This window comes from Scyliorhinus canicula, chromosome 16 (assembly GCF_902713615.1).
Source record: "Scyliorhinus canicula chromosome 16, sScyCan1.1, whole genome shotgun sequence".
Taxonomy (NCBI): Eukaryota; Metazoa; Chordata; class Chondrichthyes; order Carcharhiniformes; family Scyliorhinidae; genus Scyliorhinus; species Scyliorhinus canicula.
The window spans coordinates 140,482,346-140,508,583 of NC_052161.1; the positions used below are offsets into that span (position 1 = coordinate 140,482,346).

The following is a 26,238-nucleotide window of genomic DNA, read 5'->3' on the forward strand; positions in this document are numbered from 1 at the left end:
GGAGTGGGGGGGGGGGGGGGGGGGGGGCAGCCAGGCAGTAGAAATGGCACCGTGTGGCCGATGTGCCGTTTTCCCTGGAGCCATTTGCCTGGCAGCAGATGGGGACCAGTTGAGGCAATGGGGAGGGTGGGGGTAACAGTGCTGCACTCTCTGAGCCCCCCCCCCCCCTCACTTCCACAATGGTGGCCTAGCAGCAAAGGTGATTATTTATCATTTTTAAACGTTGCCCAGTGGGTCCCTCCGTTTTGGGGTTCCCATTTCCCTCTACCTGCCATGACATCCTGCTGCTGCTTTTCAGCTGGAAGACCTGTGATTGGCCCTCAAGAGTTGAGAGCCTACATGCTATCCTTCGTTGGTGAGTGAGCCTGCCCTCTGACCATTGGTTAGTCACTCCTGGGAAAATCACAACGTGTGACCGTTCCCATCTCAGTGGCCGGGATTCTCAGGCGTGCGCTGGTGGTATTTGTGTCATCTCTTTGTTATGAAATGTAGCTTGTGGGCGAGGCTTCTAACTATTTCGATTAACACAAATTAAAGGGACAGTCCCAATAGACACGGAAGGTCTCGAGGGTTAAGAATTGGGTGCCAATCAGTGGCACATTCACGCAGTGCAATACTGTCTAAATTGGCACAATAGACTCATCAAGCAGGAGTCAGGGAGCTGATTAGGCGACTGGCTTCCCTTTGTGGCAAGCAAAATACAGCTGAAGCATGTGAAGACTGTAATTTGCAGTCAGCTTCATCCTTCGAGGCCACCCTCAGTCCCTCAGCTCTCATGGGCTGTGGATTAAACAAATCTTCCAACTTGAAATGCCAGCCACATACACACAATCCCTGCCAGACTGGCCTCCATAACCAGTGGCCTTAAACTTCCAGAATCTCATGCCCTCAGGCTTCAAAATGCAGCCTAAGTATGGGGGTTAATTCTGACTGCACGTCCTCCCACTGTGTGAGGGTGGAAACCACCCTCTGTCAGAGTCCCCCTGTCGCTAATTCGCACCGGAGACGCCAATAATGTTGCTCTTTTTAACTGGATACTGATATGACAGTTATTAATGATGATATTGCTTTCAGAGTCTCCAGGTATCAAATGATACCACCACAAGGTTTACTGGATATCGATCAAAGACCAAACAACCAATTAATTAGTTCAAGTTCAATGATAGTTTATTTACACACAAGAATTACTTTGACATACAGCATAAAACACGACAAGCTAAATTACACGGAACACTACAACAACCTGTACTTAACTTCAGGCACCTGGCTTTATGCAGGGGAACAAGGCCTTTGTTCGGATCTTGTGTGGCTGGCTCTGGAGAAGTGACCTAGTTTCTGTTGGGCTCGTCCGTCTGGTAACCATCGTTGGTCTTGAACTTGTTTCTGGTCGTGATGCTGCAATTGGTTTTAGGCGTAGGCCGGGCTGAGAGAGTGCCAGTGCGCCGGGGCCAGAGACTGAACACATGGCAGTGCCTCTTTTTATCCTTTAGGGGTTTCGCGCTCTTTTGGGCGGTCCTTAGCTTTGGACGCAATAATTCGGCAGGCTTCGATTGCTGCCTTCATTTTAGCCAATAAAGGGGCGGGTGCCTTGATGGCTGGGTTTGTCCTGAGCGGTCATTGACCTTGGCTCTTTGGGCTTCCTGGGTGAAGGGAGTGGCGCCGATGAGTCTGTATCTGTATCTGATACCCGAGTACAAGTCTTTTGTTCTGGGGAAATGGGCCATTAGAATACAAATCGGCTGGGGGTTTCGATAGTGTCTGGTTATCTAGTGGCAAATATACACTTAAGCTCTGAGTTCGTCTGAATCCTGCATTGGCCATATTTCCCATGATTCTTTGCAAGTAGCCATACTTCCCTTTATAAGTGGCCCAGATGGCTACATCCCGTCCTTTTGATCCCAAACGCGAAGCGTGGTGGATCACACTATTGGTCCTTCATCTGTTCTTTGGTGTGCCGGTTACCCTTGGTCAAGGACAGGTTCTACACTACTCTGTCCTATGTTTTTGGAGCATTTACCTAAGTTTTTAATACATCACACATTCATAAACTCTAAGGGGCCACTATAAACATTTAATCATTGCACATTTAACTTATTTACACAAGGGAACCTCTAACTGTCATCACCTAAACTACACTCATAACTGCTGGCAAATATCAAACAGAACGTATGTACAATACAAAATTTTAAACAACAACAGCATCACATTTCTACTAAAGTCATTACACTCATAGAAAAATACAACCTTCATTTTGTCAGTAAAAAGGTTTCAAAGGTTTGTGGGGTTGGTGGATTCCAAGGAAAGGGGCTCGGAGTGTATATATAGGGGAGTGGGAGGCTCTCCTTCGCCATTTGCAGAGTCTAAGTGTCTGAAGGACACTGCAGAGTATTGCTATTACCAATAGGGCTTCTACTGTATAGGAAAGGGAATACCATTTTACAATGTTTTTGCACCATTTGGTGGTATCATTGTTTATTTTTATGTGAGGTGTGGTGTAGGGCTAGGCGCCTGATATTGTATTCCGGGGCCAGTGTGGTGTGGGGTACAAAGACTGTAGGGATCCAACAATGATTATAATGGAGGTCATCAGTTCTGTCTTCAACTTCTTGTCTTTTTATTCTGCGTGTATTCCTGGGGGTACAAGCATAATATCTGTTATTACTTTTGGTTAATATCTCGTTTTGTTTGTCTTTCTCTTCTGAACTTAAATTACCCATTAGAATCGTCACCATGTGTGACTCCCTCATTTTTTAAAAAATAACCATCTTGGAGATAAGACATCCGAAAAAAAAATATTCTGTGAAAGTGCAAGGAATCTCGCAGCTTGTGGTCGATGCGTGTAGCAGCAAATTTCGTTACAACCAAGTGTGTTGAACATGTAAATAGCAGTTGGGGTAGAGACCAAAGAGTCGCTGAAAGTAAAGGGTTGAGTGCAGAGACTATGACAAAAAGCATTCTTTAAACCACACGCAAAAAGAATAGAAAAGGGGAAACAAGGACCTGCCAAGGACAGTAAGGAGTGTTCAGAACTTTTCCAAATTACTCGCAATGACGGGAACATGGGGGGGAGCGTGTGAGCCGCGGCAGGGCATGAATGGGTTGATTTCCTCGGGTAGGGCGGTGATCAGTGCCGTTGCTCCACTACCCGAGCTTTGCTGACCGAATATATAGGGGGTGCTCAGGCAGGGTGGGGATTAATGCCGTTGCTCCACTGCCTGGGTGACCTTAAACGAATGGAAAGAATTTGTAACATATGGATTCCGACAATGTGCAGAAGAGTAATCATGACTCCATCAAGAAATTTAGTAAATGGGCGACATTAATTAAAACATGTGAGACCGGAAGAATAAACTGTATCAAGAAATTCCACGTCGAAGTGACGTTAACTAAAACCATGTAAGATCAGAAAGAAAGAAAGTGGGCAGGATCCATCAGAAAATAGGACACCTTAAATCTCAATCGGTTCTTTTTCTCATTAACTGGACATCTCAGGGTTCAGAATGAAAAAGCGGCGCGAAAGGGTTACCGTAACAGGAGTCAGACTCTGAATCATCACCATCTCCCGGTGCCAAACTTGTGACTGGCGTTTTCATGCCGTGGCCGCGTGGGCCGTTGTGGGATCCGAATCGTCGTTCCTTATCAATTGATAGGAGTTATCGCGCTGCCAATGGGGAATTCTTTGGTCATGAGGGGCGGTAGCTGCAAAGGGCAAATTTCTCTCATCAGGCGGTGGTGGTGGCCCTGGCTGTGGCAATGAAAGGGGGTATAGGGGGCCAAACATGTCTTGGTCGTGGTTCCAGTGGCTGGAGCGACTGGAGCTTGGGCGGTTGTGCCATTGGTCGTTGATTTCCAATAAGTCTGGAGTGCTATCACTAGCGTCTCAATCAAGTTCAAGGTGGAAAGTCGTTCCTGTGGGCGGACATACGGTCGGGTCTGTGGACATGCTGTCCTGGCTGGGGGAGGGTCAGTCTAGGTTGTCAGTGGACGGGGGGGGGGGGGGGTACTCGTCTGTCATTGTCAGGGAGACGTGGTGTAAGTGGCTGCATTAGGTTCCATAAACGTTAAGCTGGTTGATATGGAACCAATCTGATTTTCCATTAGGGTACGTTATTTTGTATACAGAGGGGTTCACTTTATCTGAAATGGAGTCGGGTCCTGCAAATTTAGGGGAGAGGAACGAACTTGGGTTGTATAGGGAAACCATCACTTACTGACCGACTGTATACTCTACTGGGTGGACTGTTTTATCAAAGCAGGCCTTACTCTGCTTTTTCCTAGCGCCGATTCGGACAGCTGCAACAAGCTGGGCTACTTTAATATTTTCTGTGGCATGTTGGACTGCTTTTTCGTGGATGAGGGCAGTGACTGTGGGGCTGGCCAAATCAAGTCCGAATAAGTATTCAGTTCCTTTCATGGGTTGTCCGGTCATGAGGGTTTGGGGGGGTGAATCCTGTGGAACTTGATGCTGTGTTCCTAATAAACATCAGGCCGATCGGGAGAACCGTATCCCATGTGGTGTTGTGCTGTTGCACCATTTTCCTAATAGTAGCTTTCAGGGTCCGATTCATACGTTCCACACTGCTGCTGGATTGGGGGTGATAAGCAATATGGAACTTCACTTTTATGCTGAAAATTGTCAGGACATTCTGCATAACTCTGCCTGTAAAAGGAGAACCTTGGTCCGATTCAATGCTGCGGGGAGTCCCCAGCGTGTAAATATCTGCTGTGTTAAAATTTTGGCCTTGGGGGCAGCACAGTGGTTAGCACTGCTGCCTCACGGCGCTGAGGACCCGGGTTCGAATCCCGGCCCCGGGTTACTATCCGTGTGGAGTTTGCACATTCTCCCCGTGTCTGCGTGGGTCTCACCCCTACAACCCAAAGATGTGCAGGGTAGGTGGATTGGCCAGGCTAAATTGCCCCTAAATTGGAAAAAATAATTGGGTACTCTAAATAAAAAAAAATTTTAAATTGAAAAAATAAATTTTTTTTTGGCTTTAGCCGTGTTTGTCCTGGAGGGAAATGTTTCCACCCATTTTGTGAAGGTGTCGATTACTACCAACACATATTGAAAACCATTTTTGCAGGGGGGGACAGGGGACCAATGTAATCGAGCTGTAACTTCGTCCATGGGCCATTAATAGGTCGGATGTGTCTTAATTGTCCTTTCCTGGAGTACCTTTCTGGATTATTCTGTGCGCATATTAAACAATTGTCAACATAATTTGTGATGTCTGCTTTTAAATCGGGCCACCAGCTCTGAGATCTGAAGTGGGCAATGGTGGTTTCTATCCCCTGATGTCCGTGTCCATCATGAAACTGGCAAATAATCTGGTTTCTGTCCTGGGTGGGGACCACATAAATTCAATTCTTTAAAATTATTCCATCCTGAATCGTCAGTGAATGTCCTTGAATTTGTCATAGGGGGCTGGGAAGGTATCGTCTAAAATTTGTCTAACAGTGTTGTCTGCCTTTTGGGCCTGGGCTAGATCTTCGATATTTGTCTGTGAAACTTGGACTGCGTGTATCGGCTCACTCTCAGGGGGTTGCCAAATGTGATCGTGTTGTGATCCTGCCTTTGCTAGGGAGTCTGCCTTTATGTTACCAGGTGGGGACGAACGATGATGGCTTCTGACTTTTATTATGCCGTATGTGCGATCTTTAGCTGTTTCAAGAATGTGCTTGAATAATGGGGCTGAGGGTAGGTTTTTACTTTCAGTGGATATAAATCCTCTCGATTTCCACAGAGGCAGGAATGCCATCAAACTGTTACAGAGATATAAACTCTCCGAATATATATCTGCAGGGGTCGGGAAAGAATCTGGGTGCTGCACTACATATGCAATTGCTGCCAATTCAGCTGCCTGCGATCCTAAGTTAGCGATATCTCCTCTAATGCGCGTCCCTGCGCGTCTTCCATATAAATACCGCATCCTGTTATTCTTTTTCCATTATCAATGGTGGAGGAACCATCTCCATAAATTTTTAAAGGGTTATCCGTGGTCGGGGGATTCTGTGCTTTATTACCTACACGTGGGTGTAGCGATTTTGGAATAAAGGGTCCTGTGTGGTGTTTGGCTGCAATGATCTGACCCTCACGAGGGGTTCCTTCATACTGTAAATTATCTGCTATAAATGTGTGGGTCTTTGTCCGTTTAACTGTGATGTCCCTTCCTTGTGGGAGCAGGGTCCAGCGAGCTGCTCTGATCTGGCTAACTGAACCTTTAACCGTCCTTTAACCTACCATCTAACAGCAGCTGCGTTGGGGTGTGCTCGGTTAAAATGGTTACGGGGTTGAGGCCTGTGATATATGCAAAGTATTGCACTGCCCAAAAGACTGCGAGCAAGTGCCGTTCACAGGCTGAAAATCCTTGCTCCACTGGATCCAAAACTCGTGAGGAATCGGCTACGGGTCCTAAACGATCACGTCTTTCTTGGAGTAGTACGGCCGATAGGGTTCGGTCGGTGGTCGCTACTTCTATGGCGTAGGGAGAGTGTGGGCCTGGAACTTGCAAAGCGGGGGCTGTACCTAGGGGAGTTTTAATTCATCGATGGCGTCTGTGTGCTGAGGAAGCCATTCCCATGGGGTGTTCTTTTTAAGGAGCTCGGCAAGTAGGGTTGTGATGCTGCAATTGGTTTTAGGCCTAAGCCAGGGCTGAAGAGAGTGCCGGTGTGCCGGGGCCAGAGACTGAACACATGGCAGTGCCTCTTTTTATCCTTTGGCGGTTTCGCGCTCATTTGGGTGGACCTTAGCTTTGGACCCAATAATTCGGCAGGCTTCAATTACTGCCTTCGATTTTAGCCAATAAAGGGGTGGGTGCCTTCATGGCTGGGTATGTCCTGAGCTGACATTGACCTTGGCTCTTTGGGCTTCCTGGGTGAAAGGTGTGGCACCGATGAGTCTGTATCTGTATCTGATACCCGAGTACAAGTCTTTTGTTCCGGGAAAATGGGCCATTAGAATGCAAATCGGCTGGGGGTTTCGATAGTGTCTGGTTATCTAGTGGCAAATATACACTTAAGCTCTGAGTTTGTCTGATCCTGCATTGGCCATATTTCCCGTGGTTCTTTGCAAGTGGCCATACTTCACTGTGTAAGTGGCCATGTTTCCCTGTGTAAGTGGCCATGTTTCCCTGTGTAAGTGGCCATGTTTCCCTGTGTAAGTGGCCATGTTTCCCTGTGCAAGTGGCCATGTTTCCCTGTGTAAGTGGCCATGTTTCCCTGTGTAAGTGGCCATGTTTCCCTGTGTAAGTGGCCATGTTTCCCTGTGCAAGTGGCCATGTTTCCCTGTGTAAGTGGCCATGTTTCCCTGTGTAAGTGGCCATGTTTCCCTGTGCAAGTGGCCATGTTTCCCTGTGTAAGTGGCCATGTTTCCCTGTGTAAGTGGCCATGTTTCCCTGTGTAAGTGGCCATGTTTCCCTGTGTAAGTGGCCATGTTTCCCTGTGTAAGTGGCCATGTTTCCCTGTGTAAGTGGCCATGTTTCCCTGTGTAAGTGGCCATGTTTCTCTGTGTAAGTGGCCATGTTTCCCTGTGTAAGTGGCCATGTTTCCCTGTGTAAGTGGCCATGTTTCTCTGTGTAAGTGGCCATGTTTCCCTGTGTAAGTGGCCATGTTTCTCTGTGTAAGTGGCCATCCCAGATGGCTACACCCCACTCAGCCCATTCAGCTTGGTATCTCACAGGACCTCACCCAGCGACCTCACAGTCGCTTCCTGTACTGACCCCGTGGATTCACCTGCTCTCATCCACTTTTCGTCTGGAAGGGCCAATCCCTCAGTGGTCATATCAGCACCAGCCCATCCAGGAGGATACAGGCAGCGATGCCTGTGAACCAGCCACCGGACTCCTTTCAACGGCTCACAGACATGAAGGATTGCTAAGGCTCCGATTGCAGTTAACTGGGTCCCCCCACGTCCTCTCCAGCTCCCATTCTGCAATTGACACCCTGGGGGTGGGGTGGGGGGGGGGGGGGGGGGGGGCGACCTGAGTGTTGATGTCCGATACCGAGGTGAGGCCGGCGGGTTCTTGATTTTATCCAGCTGTTGTAAATGGCGCTAGCGTAACGCCGGTGCCCGATGAATATTGAGTGAGGGGGTAGTCCCAGATGGATGGCTCGCTAAGATGCTAATGTATTTAAATGAGGTTCCCAAACTTCTGTGGCAGGATTCTTGTTACGCCAAAGGTGAGGGGCATGGAAAATTGAAAAATATTGGGCGGGATTCTCCATTGGCTGATGCCGAAATTGCGAAATGCAATTTGGTGGAAAATCAGTTCCATCCCCAAAATCCCGCTGGGCGCCAAATTGACACCAAATCGCAATTTTCTGTCACCTCAACAGCGGCATCAATGCGATCTGAAACACACGCACAGTTAAAGAACCGTTTGCATGTCATTCACAAGCCCAACCCAGTATTCTCGTTGGCCTCTGACATTCTCTTCCTCCGATGGATCGAGTTCCCAATGGCGCGGTTCACTTGTGCTTTTAAAAATTGCGAAACCAGCTTTGTGGCTGGAGATGGAGAGAAAGGAAGTTGGACACGGAGAGGAGGTAGGACACGGAGAGGAGGTAGGACACGGAGAGCAGGTAGGACACGGAAAGGAGGTAGGACACGGAGAGGAGGTAGGACACGGAAAGGAGGTAGGACACGGAGAGGAGGTAGGACACGGAAAGGAGGTAGGACAGGGAGAGCAGGTAGGACATGGAGAGGAGGTAGGACAGGGAGAGCAGGTAGGACATGGAGAGGAGGTAGGACATGGAGAGGAGGTAGGACAGGGAGAGCAGGTAGGACATGGAGAGGAGGTAGGAAAGGGAGAGCAGGTAGGACATGGAGAGGATGTAGGACAGGGAGAGGGATAGGACACGGAGAGGAGGTAGGACACGGAGAGGAGCGACTGAGGGCTGCCAGGCTGGACACTGGCCGGGCTGGCTGGGGTTGGGGGGGGGGAGGATGCAGCAAGGGCCGGGGGAGGCGAGGATGACAGGGGGACAGGCAGAGTGTCTGGGATGACCCCCCCCCCCAATCCTGCCCCCTCCCCCCCCCCCTCTCCTCCCCCCACCGGGACTGGGGCAGTGTCCAATCACGGACTGCCATTACCGCAGCCTGCAAGGTAACCTTCTTGCTGCACACCCCACAGACCACCGACCTTGGCCCCTGGTTCTGAAGAGTAACACTGTCCATATGGATGCCCCACCCCACCCTCCACCATATCCCCCCCCCCCCCCCCCCCCCCCAACCCGGCCACCACCCGCCGGCGACCCACCCAGGTCAACGCCCACAATAGACCCTGCGGGGACACGGGGCAGGGACCATACCGCTGGCAATGGCAGTGCCAACCAATGGTACCCCTAGCAGCAAGGATGGGCATAGGGCCAGAGGTTCCCATGGTGCTTACCACGGACAGGGATGGGGGGGGGGGGGTGAAACGTGCGGGGGCGGAGTCCACAGTGCCAACCGTGGCGGCCTTGTAGCCCGATGGAACCTGGTTGGGAACAGGGGTACGCACCATGCTAACATGTCGGCCTTTCACCCCCTGCAATGGATATTGGAATCCAACCAGCAATGGTGGCCTTCCTGCTGGTCACCTCGGCCCTGGGGTTGGGGCTGCTCAAGGAGGAGGATGAAGCTGCAGCAGCAGAGCGTGAAGCAACGGAGTGGGCCGCACAGGAACAGGAAGCAGCCGCCCAGGGCACCCCCACAACCCAAAGATGTGCAGGGTAGGTGGATTGGCCACACTAAATTGCCCCTTAATTGGAAGAAACAAATTTATTTTAAAAAAGGAAAGGCAGACAGTGACCCACAGCCGGGAATCAAACCTGGGACCCTGGAGCTATGAAGCGACTGTGCTAACCACTGTGCGACCCCTGATTTTACATTGACTTCAAAATCTGGGGTATGTGAAAGGGCGAGGGCTACAGTATAAGTACGATAAATTTAAAGAACAAAGAACAAAGACAAAGAAAATTACAGCACAGGAACAGGCCCTTCGGCCCTCCCAGCCTGCGCCGATCCAGATCCTTTATCTAAACCTGTCTCCTATTTTCCAAGGTCTACTTCTCTCTGTTCCCCAGCCGTTCATATACCTGTCTAGATGCATCTTAAATAATGCTATCGTACCCGCCTCTATCACCTCCGCTGGCAAAGCATTCCAGGCACCCACCACCCTCTGCGTAAAAATCTTTCCACGCACGTCTCCCTTAAACTTTCCCCCTCTCACCTTAAAATTGTGACCCCTTGTAATTGACACCCCCACTCTTGGAAAAAGCTTGTTGCTATCCACCCTGTCCATACCTTTCAGAATTTTGTAGACCTCAATCAGGTCCCCCCCTCAACCTCCGTCTTTCCAATGAAAACAATCCTAATCTACTCAACCTTTCTTCATAGCTAGCACCCTCCATACCAGGCAACATCCTGGTGAACCTCCTCTGCACCCTCTCTAAAGCATCCACATCCTTCTGGCAATGTGGCGACCAGAACTGTACGCAGTATTCCAAATGTGGCCTAACCAAAGTCCGATATGGAAGATATAGAGCTCTGTGCATTTGATACCCTGGGAATATATAATTTAAAATAGTCAGTTTGTAAAAAGTTAAGATTTAGGAAAATATTGCTCTGTATGTCTGTCATTTGAAAACACTTTCTCAAAGATACGTTGTGCTTGAAGGCTGACAGCAACAAAAAAACTCTATTAATGTCCTGATTTCACCTTTACCAGAAAAATAAATATTAATTCCCAACCAAACAAAACTGCAGGTCAGTAAAACCATAGACAAAAGACCACTGGAGTGACAATCAGGTAGATGATACATTACAACAGATGGTTCCTCTCAAATCACACTGAAATATCAGATGCTTTTATAAAACAATCTGTACCAAGTACCCATTGGTGGAGAGCAATAGAAAGAATGAAGAACAATACAGCACTGGAACAGGTCGTTTGTCCCTCCAATCCTGGACTGGTTATGATATCACCCTTGGCCAAAACCCTCAGCCCTTCCTCGTGCCGTATCCCTCTATCCCCATCCTATCCATGTATTTATCGAGATGCTTTTTGACACTGTTAATGTATCGGCTTCCACAACCTCCTCTGCATTCCAGGCACTCACCACCTTCTGTGTAAACAACCTGCCTCGCACATCTCCTCTCAACTTTGCCCCACGGACTTTAAACCTGTGCTCCCTGGTGACTGACCCCTCCACCCTGGGAAAGAGTGACTGCCCATCCACTCTATCCAAGCCCCTCATAACCTTGTAGACCTCAATCACGTCACCCCTCAACCTCCGTCTTTCTAATGAAAACAGTCCGAGTCTATTCAGCCTCCCCGCATCGCTAACACCCTCCAGATCAGGCGACATCCTGGTAAACCTCCTCTGCACCCTCTCTGAAGCCTCCACATCCTTCTGGTAGTGTGCTGACCAGAATTGTGCGTAATATTCCAAGTGCGGACTTACCAAGGTTCTATACAACTGTAGCATGACTTGCCAGTTTTTATACTCGATGCCCCAACATTTTTAATTATATTTTATTTAATTATATTTTTTGTTTCATAGAGTTTATGCTAACTCCCAGATTACTCACACCATTGCATGAAGGATGGGGCACTCTGAGGTGAGTTATTTGGTACAGTAAACATTGATATTTTCTTTATTTTACTGCTTGTAATTACAGCAGAATTATCCTTTGGACCAGTCTGGGTTCCATTATTAAAACAATAATTTATTTAGGAATTGCCAAAATGGATTCAAACTTTTAGATGATCTTCCCTCATTGTCTTGCAAGACAACTCTCTTAAGGCGAAGTGGTAAACATGCACTCAATAATCGGAAACTCAGTCACAGACAAGATAACATCCTAAATTCAAGCCCTGAACTGCACTAAGTTGGTTGATCTCAGTTGGAGTGCAGATCTGCTGAGGACAGGATTAGATGTTCTACTGTAACTGCCACATCTACTGCTCTCACTCGCTGTCAGGCATGCAAATTGTTATAAACTGTATGGGTCTTGAGGAGTGGGGTTGATTCACTACCCCGTGGAACTTGCAGAATACGAGCTCTCCCGATAAGGGGGCGGGGTGGGCAGGGGGCTTAACAATGTTCGCCTGTAGGGGTGGCAAAGGTGGCGCAGTGAGTAACACTGCTGCCTCACAGAACCGAGGACCCAGGTTTGATCCCGGCTCCGGGTCACTGTCCGTGTGGAGTTTACACATTCCCCCCGTGTCTTCGTGGGTCTCACCCCCACAACCCAAAGATGTGCAGGGTAGGTAGATTAACCACGCTAAATTACCCCTTAATTGGAAAAAAAATGAATTGGGTGCTCTAAATTTTAAAAAGAAATGTTCGCTTGTATAAATAGTGTCGTCCAGTCAGGCACCGACTAGAGAAGATCCAATAGAGAACTACTGGAGCTGTATATAATAGTTTAATGTAAAATAAAGTAAGCTTTGTTTCTCAATTAACGCGTGGTGGACCGTTCATTGCCCTTACAACCAAATGAAGAATTATCTTGCGAGCAAGATATCAAAAGATGGTCAACATACTCCAAGATCGATCACGGTCTTCAGTAAATGGGGAAACTGAAGGGAAGGTTTAGCAGAGAAATGGGGCGCGATTCTCCGCAAATGCGGAGAGTCGTGAAGGCTGCCGTGAAACTGACCGTTTCTCACGGCAGCCTCCGCGCCCCCTCCCGGGACCCGATTCTGCTCCCCGGTCGGGGCTAGCAGCGGGGCCCCGTGAAAAAATGAAAATGAAAATGAAAATCGCTTATTGTCACGAGTAGGCTTCAATGAAGTTACTGTGAAAAGCCCCTAGTCGCCACATTCCGGCGCCTGTCCGGGGAGGCTGGTACAGGAATCGAACCGTGCTGCTGGCCTGCTTGGTCTGCTTTAAAAGCCAGCGATTTAGCCTGGTGAGCTAAATCAGCCCCTTGAACCACGGCATCACAGGCTTTGCGAACTTCGCTAAGCCCGCACACCAAGGTTAACGGCGGCTGACGCAAACAATGACGTCAGCCGCGCATGTGCGGATTGGACGGCTCCAATCCGCGCATGCGCGGATGACGTCATCACGCATATGCGTGAAACCCGCGCATGCGCGGGCCGTTATGCCCCTCAGCCGCCCCGCGGACTGATCCAGCGGGGCGGCGGAGGAACAAAGAGTGCGCGGGGTTCGGACCCGCTGCCCGCGATCGGTGCCCACCGACCGTGGGCCCATGCCACCCTTGGCATGGCTGTGGTGCGGCCGTGCCAATCGGTGGCATGGTTCTCCAGAATGGCACTTTGCGGCCGTTTTCACGAACTGTGAGAGCAGGTGTGTTGGAGTTCGTGAAAACGGCCGTAAAGGCCTGGGAAATCGGCCCATCGGCTAGGGGAGAATCGCTGCTCGCCGTAAAAAACGGCGAGCATCGATTCGTGTCGTGGGGCGGCCGTTGGGGGGGTGGGGGGGGGGGAGAATAGGAGAATAGCGGGAGGTCAGGAAAAATGTCAGGAAGGCCCTCCCGCTATTCTCCGACCCGTCGTGGGGGGCGGAGAATCATGCCCCATGATCTTTGAATGACATTCAACAATAATTTTTCTAGATGTGCAAGAGTTAAACATGCTAAAAAAAACCATGGAAAGTCCCAAGACATGCTGAGTATGTTGAGACACGGTGGAGGTGGTTCTAGTCCTGGAACAAATGAAATAGGCTCAACTCCACATTGGCCACTGAGGCAGAATTTTTTTCTGATGCATTGTTAAATGTCTTTTGCTCTCGTTTAATTACAGTTGTATTAATAATTAACTTGTTGAGCTAGAATTTAAGATTTTTATATGAATTATTATTTTCTTGACAGTTCAGCTGTAGTTCCCAAGTGGGCATTGTATTCTATGACCAGTAGCTATATCTTTCTAGTAATCAGCTCTTGCAGAATCACACCACTAACATGTGACTGTAAAAATAAAAACAAAATACTCTGGATGCTGGAAATCTGAAATAAAAACAGAAAATGCTGGATTGAACTCATCAAGTCCGCAGTATCTGTGGCGAGAGAAACAGTTAACATTTCGCGACCAACACAAATCTTTTCATAACTGATTGTATATGTAATAACCATTAGACATAGGAGTAGAATTAGGCCACTCGGCCCATTGAGTCTGCTCCACCATTCAATCATGGCTGATAATCAGAAACTGAACTGGACTAGCCATATAAATACTGTGGCTACCAGGGCAGGTCAAAGGTTAGGAATCCTACGGCGAGTAACTCACCTTCTGACCCCCCCAAAGCCTGTCCACCATCTTCAAGGCACAAGTCAGGAGTGTGATGGAATACTCTCTACTTGCCTGGATGAGTGCAGCTCCAACAACACTCAAGAAGCTCAACACCATCCAGGACAAAGCAGCCCCGCTTGATTGCTCCCCCTTCCACAAACATTCAATCCCTCCACCGAACAGAGGCAGTCGTGTGTACCATCTACAAGATACACTGCAGTAACTCACCAAAGTTCCTTAGACAGCACCTTCCAAACCCACGACCACTACCATCTAGAAGGACAAGGGCAACAGATACCTGGGAACCCCAACACCTGGAGTTCCTCTCCAAGTCACTCACCACTCTGACTTGGAAATATATCACTGTTCCTTCACTGTCGCTGGGGCAACATCCTGTAATTCCCTCCCTAACAGCACAGTGGGTGTAGCTACACCTCAAGGACTGCAGTGGTTCAAGTAGGCAACTCACCATCACCATCTGAAGGGCTACTAGGGATGGGCAATAAATGCTGGCCTAACCAGCGCCACCCACATCCCGTAAATTAATTTTAATATATAATTTGTTTTTTTTGCTCATCCCCATTCTCCTGCCTTCTCCCCATAACCATCTTAATCAAGAACCTATCTATCTCTATCTTAAACACACTCAGTGATTTGGCCTCCACAGCCTTCTGCGGCAAAGAGTTCCACAGATTCACTACCTTCTGGCTGAAGAAATTCCTCCTCATCTCTGTTTTAAAGGATCATCCCTTCAGCCTGAGGCTGTGCCCTCTGGTCTAGTTTTTCCTACAAGTGGAAACATTGTCTCCACGTCCACTCTATCCAAACCTCGCAGTGTCCTGTAAGTTTCAATAAGATCCCCCCCCATATTTCTCAAGTCCAACAAGTACAGACCTAGAGTCCTCAACCCTTCCTCATACAACAAATTTTTCATACCAGGGATCATTCTTGTGAACCTCCTCTGGACCCTTCCCAAGGCCCCAGCACATCCTTCCTTAGATACGGGGTCCAAAACTGCTCACAATACTCCAATATGCTTTCTTGTCACAGGTGGTTAGGTAGGTTGGCCATGATCGATGCGCAAGGTTTTGGGGAAAGAGCGGGGATGGGCTTAGGTAATGTGCTCTTCCGGAGGGTCAGTGCAGGGATTCATTGATTCTATAAGGGAACGTTAACAGATACCTGAGAGCAAGTTGCCTTCCCTCCCATTTAGCAGAAGATAGTGTATAGTCCAGGTGATCCAAAAAGGTGAAAAAAACTTATATAAAAGAGTGAAACAAAGTTCGTATTGTGAAGAATATTTTCCTACTAGTGGAGTCAAATAGAAGTTACTTAGTGCATGGTTGTGAGCACAGCAAAACCATTTTTGCCAGATGAACTAATTTTAGTTAAAATGCCTGACAGACTCAGTGACGGGTTTCTCTGATCCCACGGCCAAGTTCTGACGCCGGCGTCAATGGGCCTCCAGGCCCACGTATTCACCCTTTCCTAGGGGGCTAGTATGGCGCTGGAGTGGTGTCGAGTCCGCGCATGCGCGTGGGTTCCTGTCTCTGCGCCGACCTCCGGGCAATATGGCGGAGCGCTACAGGGGCCCCGCACGGAGGAACATAGGCCCTCCCATGGAACTAGCCTGCCCACCAATTGGTGCGCCCCGATCACGGGCCAGGCCACAGTAGAGGCGCCCCCCCCCCCAGAATTGGGACCCGCCCCCCCACCAGGACAGCCTCTGCAGCCAGAACTCTGAGGTACCGCTGAGTGGGGCCATACGTAACCCACGCCGGCAGGACTCTGCTGAACTTGTTGGGCACTCGGCCCCTCGAGGCGTGGACAATCGCTGGGGGGGGGCGCTTTCAATGGCCCCCAACCGGCGCGGCGGCGATCCAGCGGGCGCCCGAGAATTGGCAGGCCGGCGGCGGAGCGGCGTGGCGCGATTCTCGGGCCACCGCCGATTCTTCGACCCGGCGTGTACTCGAAGAATCCCGGCCAGTATTTCAGTGGGTGGGGACACAAAATATTTAGCAATTACATCTGATGCGACATGGAAAAATGAATTTTGCTGTTACAATATTGGCAGTGGGTAGTCATAACAATGTTTAATATTTATATCAGGAAATATTATTAAATATATGAAGGAATTATATTTTGCATTTTTCAAAATCAGGCTTACTTCTTTAAATGCATTTGGCATGTGAATGAGTCATCACAGCAAGAAAGAGGATGTGGTTACCTTCCACTAAACTGCAACACATTTACATTATGTACAATTAATTTCAGCAGCACCTCTATAAATGAACTGCCTGCTGACTTTGAAAGAATGAGGTAACTGCATTTTATGGCCTTGGATGGGTGAACACAACTTATCTATAAATACATGCATAAAGATTTTCTGCTTGCTGCTCTGTAACTTTCCTCTTACAGTCGGAAACTTTTGCACGTTACAGCAGCCGCTTCTGTCAGCTGCTCACCTGAAATCTTGCATACGCAATAACAAGCATTAACCTTTAGATCTTTGAACTGCGTGGAGTGAGCTGTGAGAAAGGTGGTAGAATTCTTGCCCATATCAGTTGGTTGTGGGTCCAAGCCTCACCTGAGAGACTCGAGGGCACAATCTAGGATGATACTTCAGTATAGTACAGGGGGGAGTGCTGCACTGTCAGAGCTACGGATTGTGTGATAATACAAATCTGTGCTCTTTTTGCCTTCTGAAATGGACTAAAAATATCCACAGCACTACTCAAAGAAGAGCAAAACAGTGTGCGGTCATGATCTCATTTGTGATTGTGCTGATACAGTATCCAAAACTCGGTTGCTATATTTTCTACACTACAAGGGTGACTACACTTCAAATATACTTCATTCTTTGTAAAGCACAATGGGATACCCTGAGGTCATGAAATGTGCTTTTCAATTGCGAGTCTTTTTTTCTTTCATGGTGTCAATATTAGACCCAGTGCACAGGTGGTTACCAACCGTCAGCATTTTATTGCTAGAAATATACTGGAAGGAAACTACATTCTTGGAATGTAGAAACAGAGTTCATGTTTTGAATCCACTATGACTTCTTCAGAATTGGCAAGTCCCAAAGATGTCTCACCCACCCTACAAATGCCTCTGGAAATCTAAGTATACGACATCCACTGGTTCTCCTTTATCCAAAGCATGTTACTTCTTCAAAGAACTCCGATAAATTATTGAACATTCACAAAACTATGTTGAATATGCCTGATTATTCTGCATTTTTCCAAGTGCCCTGCTATAACATCGTTAATAATAACTTCTAACATTTTCCTTCTGACAGATGTTAAGCTAATTGGCCTTAAAATAAAAATAAGAAATAGTAATAAGGATAAAGTTTCAAAATATACACAGGGTTGGGTTTCTGTTCCATGTTGATGGAACCCAAATGTAGAATTCTTCCAATAGCTGCCACATGAAAATTTGCCACCATAAATCTGCACCTTATATACAATAAGATCCTTCTCCAGTTATGTAGTGTGACTTTCTTTCTTTATTCTTCAACCAGCCCATTTTTACAATAGTGATAAGTTGTTGTGCAATGGCTTACTTATCAAAGCCTTCAGGCAGGATTTTCCACATGGGGGTCATAACCACACTGTCAGGCTCCAAGGAGGGTCAGAGGAACAGTCACTCACCTGTGAAATTCAATTGATTGCAGCAGGGCCACCATTGAGGATAGCCTCTTCACCTGTCAGTCAGCCGCTGGGAGGGCTCCCTCCAGTCAGTTACACAGTTCCCAAATGTCCCCTTCAGGGGCTGCATGCCGACTGGAAAATTCCAAACAGTCTCCACAACTAAACCTGAATTGGCCTTTAACAAACTGAGTTTAACCACCACATATCAGCGAGTGGCCCCGCTGACAACGGGGGGACTAGAAAATCCTGCTGTTGGCTGACTCCGCCGTCGAAAACACATGGCGGGTGCTTCGGTAAATCCCACCCTTCCTGATCCTGCCTCCAGGAAAATAGCCTGGGGCAGAATGATGCCAGCACACAGGCTGGCAGTACGAAATTTCACCAACCCACCCGCCTCAGTGCAGAGTTCCATTGGTGCCTAAAGGTTCAGCCCCTCATGTCTGAACTGTTAAATTAACAATATAATTATTGGAGTCTTTTTCTGAATTGTCATCTTAATTCACTTTAGGACATAAAGATGTCAAAATATAACCAACATTGTACTTCTGGCTAAGTAGTATTTGTTATTTACTGCCAATTAATTGCCCTAGGTGTCCTACCATGCTCCTTCCAGGATTATCCTCTTTATGTTTATGGTAAAACCACTGTTCAGTTTCTGAACTTCACAATGTAGTATATTTATTAACCAAATCTTATTACCGTTTAGATTTCTTGCATTCTCCTATTGATCTTTAACTTGCGGCTTGTGACAAGCTGTGGCCTAGAAGAATATACTTTTCAGGATCTGTGCTGTCCCATGTGCCATGCAGGTGAGTGACAGCAATCTTTCAGAACGAGTGTTACCACATCAATTTCTAACAATTCCATTAGAAATTATGCTCTTACCCCTTCAAAAAAATTTTTTTTTAAATATAAAAATTTAGAGCATCCAATGCATTTTTCCCCCAATTAAGGGGAAATTTAGCGTGGCCAATCCACCTACCCTGCACATCTTTGGGTTGTGGGGGCGAAACCCACGCAAACACGGGGAGAATGTGCAAACTCCACACGGACAGTGGCCCAGAGTCGGGATCGAACCTGGGACCTCAGCGCCGTGAGGCAGCAATGCTAATCACTGCTCCACCGTGCTGCCCACCCCCTTAAAACATTTTAAGGTGACATTAAAGATGTATAATTTAGAGTATAACTGGCTTCCTTGCAGAGCTTGTTAGCATTTCAGGATAATTGGGCGCGGTTTAGCGGGAAGGTTTCTTACCGAAGCACCCGCCATGTGTTTTCGACGGCGGAGTCAGCCAACAGCAGGATTTTCGGGTCCCACCGTTGTCAGCAGGATTTCCCTTTGACTGCACCCCTTTTTGCCAGGAAACCCGTGCTCCGTTGGCGGGATCGGAATATCTCACCAGCGTGAACAACCGATAAATCCTGCTTTAAGTGTCATTTCAGGCAGGTTTGGCTGGGAGTTTCTCCCCGGCCCTGTTGCCGAGTTCCCCACCGCTATCTAACCCATAGTCATTTCTTTGGGCCCTGGGAAGTTTCTTTCCTGGCCGAGCCCACACTTTCACCTGTCCACATTTGTGTTGACCAGCACTAATCAGTTCTCGTGTGACCTCTTGCTGGGGAGCCGGTTAGATTCCAGGATGCCATTAGGTAGGGCATCCATCTCATTAATAATATGGAGATTGGCCTTAATTGGTGATTATTGGTTCCTCGCTACACCTAGGTGGGGAACAGGACCTGCCAACGAGAGTGGACCTGTTAGATCGCAAACCGCTTTGCGCTAGGCATGGTTCGTGATTTGGGCCTCACCCGCAATCTAACCAGCTTGCACGGATTAAATCGTGCCCCATGTATTTAAAGGAATAGTCCAGAATAACAGATCACTGCTGGTTTACAGGATTGAATGTTGGAGCACCAGAACAGCTCATTTAGACAATCTAGCCTTGGTGTTTCCTCTCTACAAACTACCTAGTCCAAATTACTGTCACACTAAGCCATCCTGCCTTTAATATTCTGCTTTTTCTAGAAATCCTAAACATCTTTTTATAGATTCTGCATAAACAATAACCAATGGCAGAGTATTTGACTTTGGGGTTGGTTAACTCCGTTGTCTGGACGGCTGGTTCATGCTACGGTGCGATGACAACAGTGTGGCTTCAATCCGTGTATTATCTGAGGTTATTCATGAAGGCCCCTGCCTTCTCAACCTTGCTCCTTGGCTAAGGAATGGTGACCGCAGATTCAATCACTACCTCTTTCTCAAATGGGGAGAGCAGCCTATGGTCCTCTGGGACTTTAGCGACTTATTCATTCTAACCATCCATTGTATATAGACTTGTTTTTCAAATGCTTTAATCCTTTTTGTTGTAAGGATCCCTCCTGTTGATTGCGTTATTTCCCATTTCTTTATTTTGCTCAGTAAGAAGTCTTACAACATCAGGTTAAAGTCCAACAGGTTTGTTTCGAATCACTAGCTTTCGGATTGCATTTCCTTCCTCAGGTGAATCTGAGGTATTTTTGCCATTATAATTTTGATCCATTGATGCTTAATGGGCTTTAAGTCAAGCTGCAGAGAGGAATAATTCAAGAAGTTGTGACATAGTATATGGTGCTGCTAGCTTTGGACAGCGGAGCCCATGCTTTTCGGCACCCGAGAGATGGGGTGGGCCTTGGTTCGGTTGATTGACTGGAACCAATGAATTGGCCAAAAGGCTGGATTCTGCCCAGTAACGGTGGTGATTGGGTACTGCTCAAGTGGAATGATTTTCAGAGACCCAAGAAGTTCAGTTTGAATCCTGGATACTCAGGGAAAAGGACCTTCTCTCTCCATAAAGACTGGGTTTCTGAACCTACAGAGAACCTGAATGAATTATTCTACTGTGAAATAATTACAGGTTGAAAACAGAGAACTGGATTTGAAAGCTTACTTTGAAGGAAGGTCTGCTTAAAGACAACCATCTGAAACAAGATTATTTTTCCTTAAACTTATTATTTTTAGCCCTCCCCTGTCCTTTATGTTTGCATGTCTTGAGTGTGTGTGTGTAGAGTGTGGAGGCCAGTTAAAGTGGGGGATTAGAATTAGATAATAGTTAACCAGTTGTATTTGCTGCATATTTTATTACAGTTCTTGTTATAAATAAACAGTAATTGTGTTTAAACTTACAAACCGGGTGACTGTAATTATTGAGCCAAAGACTTTGGGTATTTTTCTAAGAATTATTGGCTAATTAGGTTTTCTTATGAAAATTGCAACTGCCTCAAAATGAGTTTTATTATATCCTCCCTTAATATATCGGTGTCGTGTATGGTGTTCTCAATTTTCCTCTTAACAATAATCCTTCAACTGTGGTCAGAGGGTTATAGGCAAACCTTTCCAGACCATTACCAAAGCCACTTTTGGCTTTGTAATCAGAAGAATTGCATCTAGTAAGAATCCCCCCCCCCCCCCCCCCACTCCACCACCAAAATGGTCCCTGATTTCTGTTGCAGCCTTCGTGAATGGGGCTACTATATTCTTCTCCTGAGAACCTGTTGTTCTTCTGAATAGGATTAGACTTTCTGTGAACGTTTGATTTTCTACAATAACATGGTAATTCTGCATCTCCTGCATTAACTTTTCCAGGTATCGCACTGACTTCATTTTTTGATTGCAGGTTCTCGTGTTTCAAAACATTGTACTTCGTCAACACCGACCACATGTGTTCCCTGTGCTCGTGGAGCTTTCACAGATCACTCAAATGGTTTAGAAAAATGTTTCAAGTGTAAATATTGCGATCCAGGTAAACATTTGTATTGATCCTTTTGTCATGTTTTAACATCCGAGTATGTCTCCAAGAAGGCTTTGACTGTCTTTAAGAATACACAGCATGGAACAAATTGGACTAATCTCTGAATTTTTTTCAAGAAGTATTTTTTGTATGTTTTAGAAAGTCTGACAATCAAATCATTAGATTTTTGTTCAAAATTTTTTTATAAAAGGTTGGAAGGGTATGTATTAAATAAATAAATAACTTTTATTGTCACAAGTAGGCTTACATTAACACTGCAATGAAGTTACTGTGAAAAGCCCCTAGTCGCCACATTCCGGCGCCAGTTCAGGTACACTGAGGGAGAATTCAGAATTCTCAGCTGGTACAGGAATTGAACCCGCGCTGCTGACTTTGTTCTGTATCACAAACCAGCTGTCTAGCCCACTGAGCTAAACCAGTCAGATTCTTAACTGAGTGTCTGATTTATACAGAAACTTATGACTACTGTTGAATGTGGTCACCTTCTCCAGTAAGGCTACAGGAGAAAATAAAATTTTATAGTTATTAATATCCAGTTGCCTGAATATGACACGGAACCAATAATTGGTTATTCAATTTGGTTGGTCAATTAACAATAGCACGAGGAAAGAGCATATTTGTTTAAAATTATGTAAAAATAGGTTTTCCTTGTTGACATGGTAATATAAGCAAGTTGTGATTTTTAATTGCATATTTTCCCAAGTTGCATTGACAATATTAAGTTCCATGAAATAAAAGAGCAGCTTTTATTGTTTTATGTTTTCCTTGCTTCCTACAAGTTTCTTATAGGTTGACAAAGGATTCATTGACCTAACTGATTTTTAACAATTGCAGAGCTAGGACTTCATACAGTGCGGGAATGCACAGAAATCCAGGATACAGTGTGTGACTGCAAAGAAGGGTACATCTGCTTAGCGAAAAGAAAAGATGGCTGTCACATGTGCACAAAATATATTCCACATTTGTTCAATGGAAGTACAAACATCAAAGGTATGATGCCAGGTTGGTATCTCTTCTGTGGGTAAATAATTGTGGGCGACACGGTAGCATGATGGTTAGCACTGTTGCTTCACAGCTCCAGGGTTCCAGGTTCGATTCCAGCCTCAGGTCAGTGTTGTTCGGAGTCTGCACGTTCTCCTTGTGTCTGTGTGGGTTCCCTCTGGGTGCTCCAGTTTCCTCCCACAGTCCAATCCAGGTTAGGTGGTTTGGCCATGTTAAATGGTCCCTTAACATCCAAAAATGTTAGGTGGGGTTACAGGGATGGGGTAGAGGTGTGAGCTTGATTTTTTCCAAGGGTTGGTGCAGACCCGATGGGCCGAATAGCCTCCTTCTGCACTGTAAATTGTATGAATGACTGAACAACAGATTTTGGAGTTGGTGGAAATTAATTATGGCTTGTTTTCAGCTCCATAACTAAAAGTGCACAAGAAATACACACGTCAATTGGAAAGTCTGAGGATTGGCCAAAAAAGGTTCTTCTCTCAATAAATTAGATGAATTCCTAACACCTATGGGTGGTACAGTGGCACAGTGGTTAGCACTGCTGTCTCATAGTGCCAGGGATCCGGGTCCAATTCCAGCCTTGGGTTACTGTGTATGTAGAGTTTGCACATTTTCCCTGCGTTTGCATGGCTTTCCTCCGGGTACTCGAGTTTCCTCCCATAGTCCAACGATATGCAGGTTAGGTGGATTGGCCATGCTAAAAATTTCCCCTTGGTGTCCAAAAAATGTGCAGGTGAGGTGGGTTAAGGGGATATGGAAGGAGAGTGAGCCTGGGTAGGTTGCTCTTTCAGAGGATTGGTGCAGACTCAATGGGCTGAATGGCCTCCTTTACACATTGGGTTTCTATGTCTATCTGGTCTCCATTAGTAGGTCGCTTGTTTTATGCAGCTACGTTTTAGGCTGCTTACCTTCTCTCCGGAAAGATGAGTGTGGCAGGCCCAACGAGAAACTGATTCTGGCTGCTGTGCCTCATCCAAGATTGTCAAGGATATTTACAACCAGAAAGTGAAACAACGCTTAGATAACTTGTTCAGCTTTATGTCAAAAAATGAAATTATCGAAATCTCTACAAGCACTTCAACCTTCCACGGTTCTGGTGAAAGCCGTTCCTTCAGGTTTCAAGTTGAACAGGTAGCTTGCTTGCTGTACTGAGCCACTAACAAAGAGTCAAGATTTCATTCGATAAATGATGATCCAGAAACTACACATCATGGAATCTGAGATGACACTGTTCACAGAATAAGTTTTAAAACCAATATTTAAGGAATAGACTCAACAAAGTAGAGTTTCTCACCAAGTGGGGTACACCATTTTTTTGGCAAATCGTTTGTTAATTATTAATTATATGTAAATGACAACAAAGTACTGACAGCCGTGGCCTGCAGAATAGGGTGGGTGCCAATTCGCCCCATTTTCCTGCCCATCCCGAGCTCACCCCCATCATATGCCAAATTTGGCACTCTGCCCACCATATTTAAATGAACAATTAAAGGTCAATTAAGCTGGTCATCAAGCCAATTAATCTTGATAATATGCTGTCTACATAAAAGGTTTCACATGGGCACCAGGGCGGGAGCAGGAAGTGATTGGGGGGGGGGGTTGTACCATTTGCTCCCCTCCCTCCTGTATTATTCAGCCCCACAAATCCCACCCCACCTCCAACTCATTGGGTGGCACAGTGATGTCAATATTCACTCTAAAAGAAATCTTAGCATTCATGACCACCAAACATCCAAAGTGCCAATGAAGTAAAGTTGTTGTTGCAATATCAGAAACACAGCAGCCAATTAATTGTGTGCACAGCAAGCTCCCTCAAACAGAAATGATAACGACCAGATAATCTTTTTTTCTGATGTTGGCCGGGATTCTCTGTTCACCGCTTCTAAGATTGGGATTCCCGATCAGGTGGAGAATTCCACGGCAGGGCACAAATCGGAATTCACGCTGGCCGGTAAACCGAGTGATGCCTCGGTGACTACCCTGCCGGCCATAGTGGGTTTCCCGATGGCCCAGTCGGGCTTCCCACCCCAACCCAGCTCATTGAAGCTGGGTGGGCAGGATGCACCATTCACCAGCCAGGTGGGATGAGTTCCCCAGGGAGAGTCCCGCTGGCATGAATTGGTGCAAGTAATCAGCAGTGCGGACCTGGTGGCTTACAGTCCGAGTGGTGCCAAAGTGATAAGTACCTCCCAACAATTGCCATCAGGGTGTCAAGGGAGGTCCTTCCTGAGGAGGTGGGAGCCAGGGAGGCTTGTGCTGGGCTGGTGGGCCTCGATAGGAGTCTTTCCTGCGATCGGGCTCCTTTGACTGATCTCCCCATCTGCAACCATTAAACAGTTAGTCAGTGTGTAAAAGTTAGAGCTTTCCCATAATAAAGTGAAAATGTGCTCATCCATACTCCCATACCATTTAGACAGTCACTCGTTATCTCATAAATATATTAAAAATAAAGAGAAAGTGATCCCATCTGTACCCTAAACCCTTTAAAAGGTCTGTCTGGACTTCCAGTTGACACCATGGAGCGAGTGGTCACACATTTGGCAGCTCCCACTCAAGGCGTTCGAAGGGTGGAAGTTTGGATGAAAAAGGATGCAGGAGTGATTGGAGAAGGCGAGATTCCACTGCTGTGGTTGGTGGGTGGATCCACGGACCAGAAGTGGGTCGAGACGAAGGGAGCTGGTGGAGCAGGAGAATCTTTGTGTGTCACAGGTCAAGATGGCAGAGGGTAAAGGGCCTGTCCTGCCGGCCCAATGTCCATGGAACAACTGGTGGGTGTCTTGAACGGGAGGTTCAGCCAGCAGAGGAGGGGAGCCCGTGAGGACCTAGCCAAGGTGGTAGAGCCGCTGAAAGCAGGGATTAACTGTGTGGAGCAGAGGCCGGAGTCCCAGGGCCAGGCGATTCAGAGAGTGGGGGAGCACGAGGAGCAAGTTGCCTCGTTGCTGGCCGCGATGGGGGTGATGCGCGAGATCCAAAAGCGGCTGAAGGAGAAAGTGGAGGATCTGGACAACCTCTTCAGGAGACAAAACCTGCAGATCGTGGGGATGACCGCAGGCATAGAAGGAGAGGACGCCGGCACATGTGTGGCCAAGGTGCTGGAAATTTGATGGGAGAGGGGCCTTCAAGTGGCCCCTGGAAGCAGACGTAGCGCACAGGGTGCAAATAAGGAGGCTGCAGGTGGGTGAGCTGCTGAGGGCGATGGTAGTATAGCTGCACCGTTTCCTGGACAAGGAAAAGATTTTGAGAAGGGCAAGGGAGACGAGGAAGTGTACCTGGGAAGGGAGCGAGCTGCAGATGCATCAGGACTTGGGCGCAGAACTGGCGAAGAGGAGGGCTGGGTTTAACTGGGTCAAGGCTGCCCTCTTTAAGAAGGGGGTGAGGTTTGGGATGTTATACTTGGACCGCCTCTGGGTGACTCTCCAGAACCGGGAACGCCAGAGGAGGTGATGGAATTTTTGAGGGACAATGGACAGGCAGGAGAAGGAGGGCATTGAACTTTGGAGGAGGTTTTTGTTTATTTTTCTCTGGATGGTTGTTGGAGAAGTGTTTTGTGGGGCTTGG

At 47.2% G+C, this 26,238-nt stretch overlaps 1 protein-coding gene across 6 annotated transcripts in view; it reads left to right on the forward strand.

The window, feature by feature from the left end:
• The window catches only part of LOC119950577, a 35,424-nt gene that overhangs the window by 2,214 nt on the left and 6,972 nt on the right, over nucleotides 1–26,238 (forward strand). For 2 of the 6 annotated variants that reach the window (XM_038773121.1, XM_038773122.1), the window contains 4 exons: nucleotides 11,545–11,602; nucleotides 18,600–18,702; nucleotides 21,544–21,669; nucleotides 22,513–22,680. In XM_038773121.1, the coding sequence (XP_038629049.1) occupies nucleotides 11,588–11,602; nucleotides 18,600–18,702; nucleotides 21,544–21,669; nucleotides 22,513–22,680 (412 nt within the window). In that variant the 5' untranslated portion in view covers nucleotides 11,545–11,587. Of the gene's footprint in view, nucleotides 1–11,544; nucleotides 11,603–16,401; nucleotides 16,560–18,599; nucleotides 18,703–21,543; nucleotides 21,670–22,512; nucleotides 22,681–26,238 lie in introns of all 6 variants that reach the window. The other 4 variants (XM_038773119.1, XM_038773124.1, XM_038773125.1 and 1 more) reach the window with 3 other exon arrangements.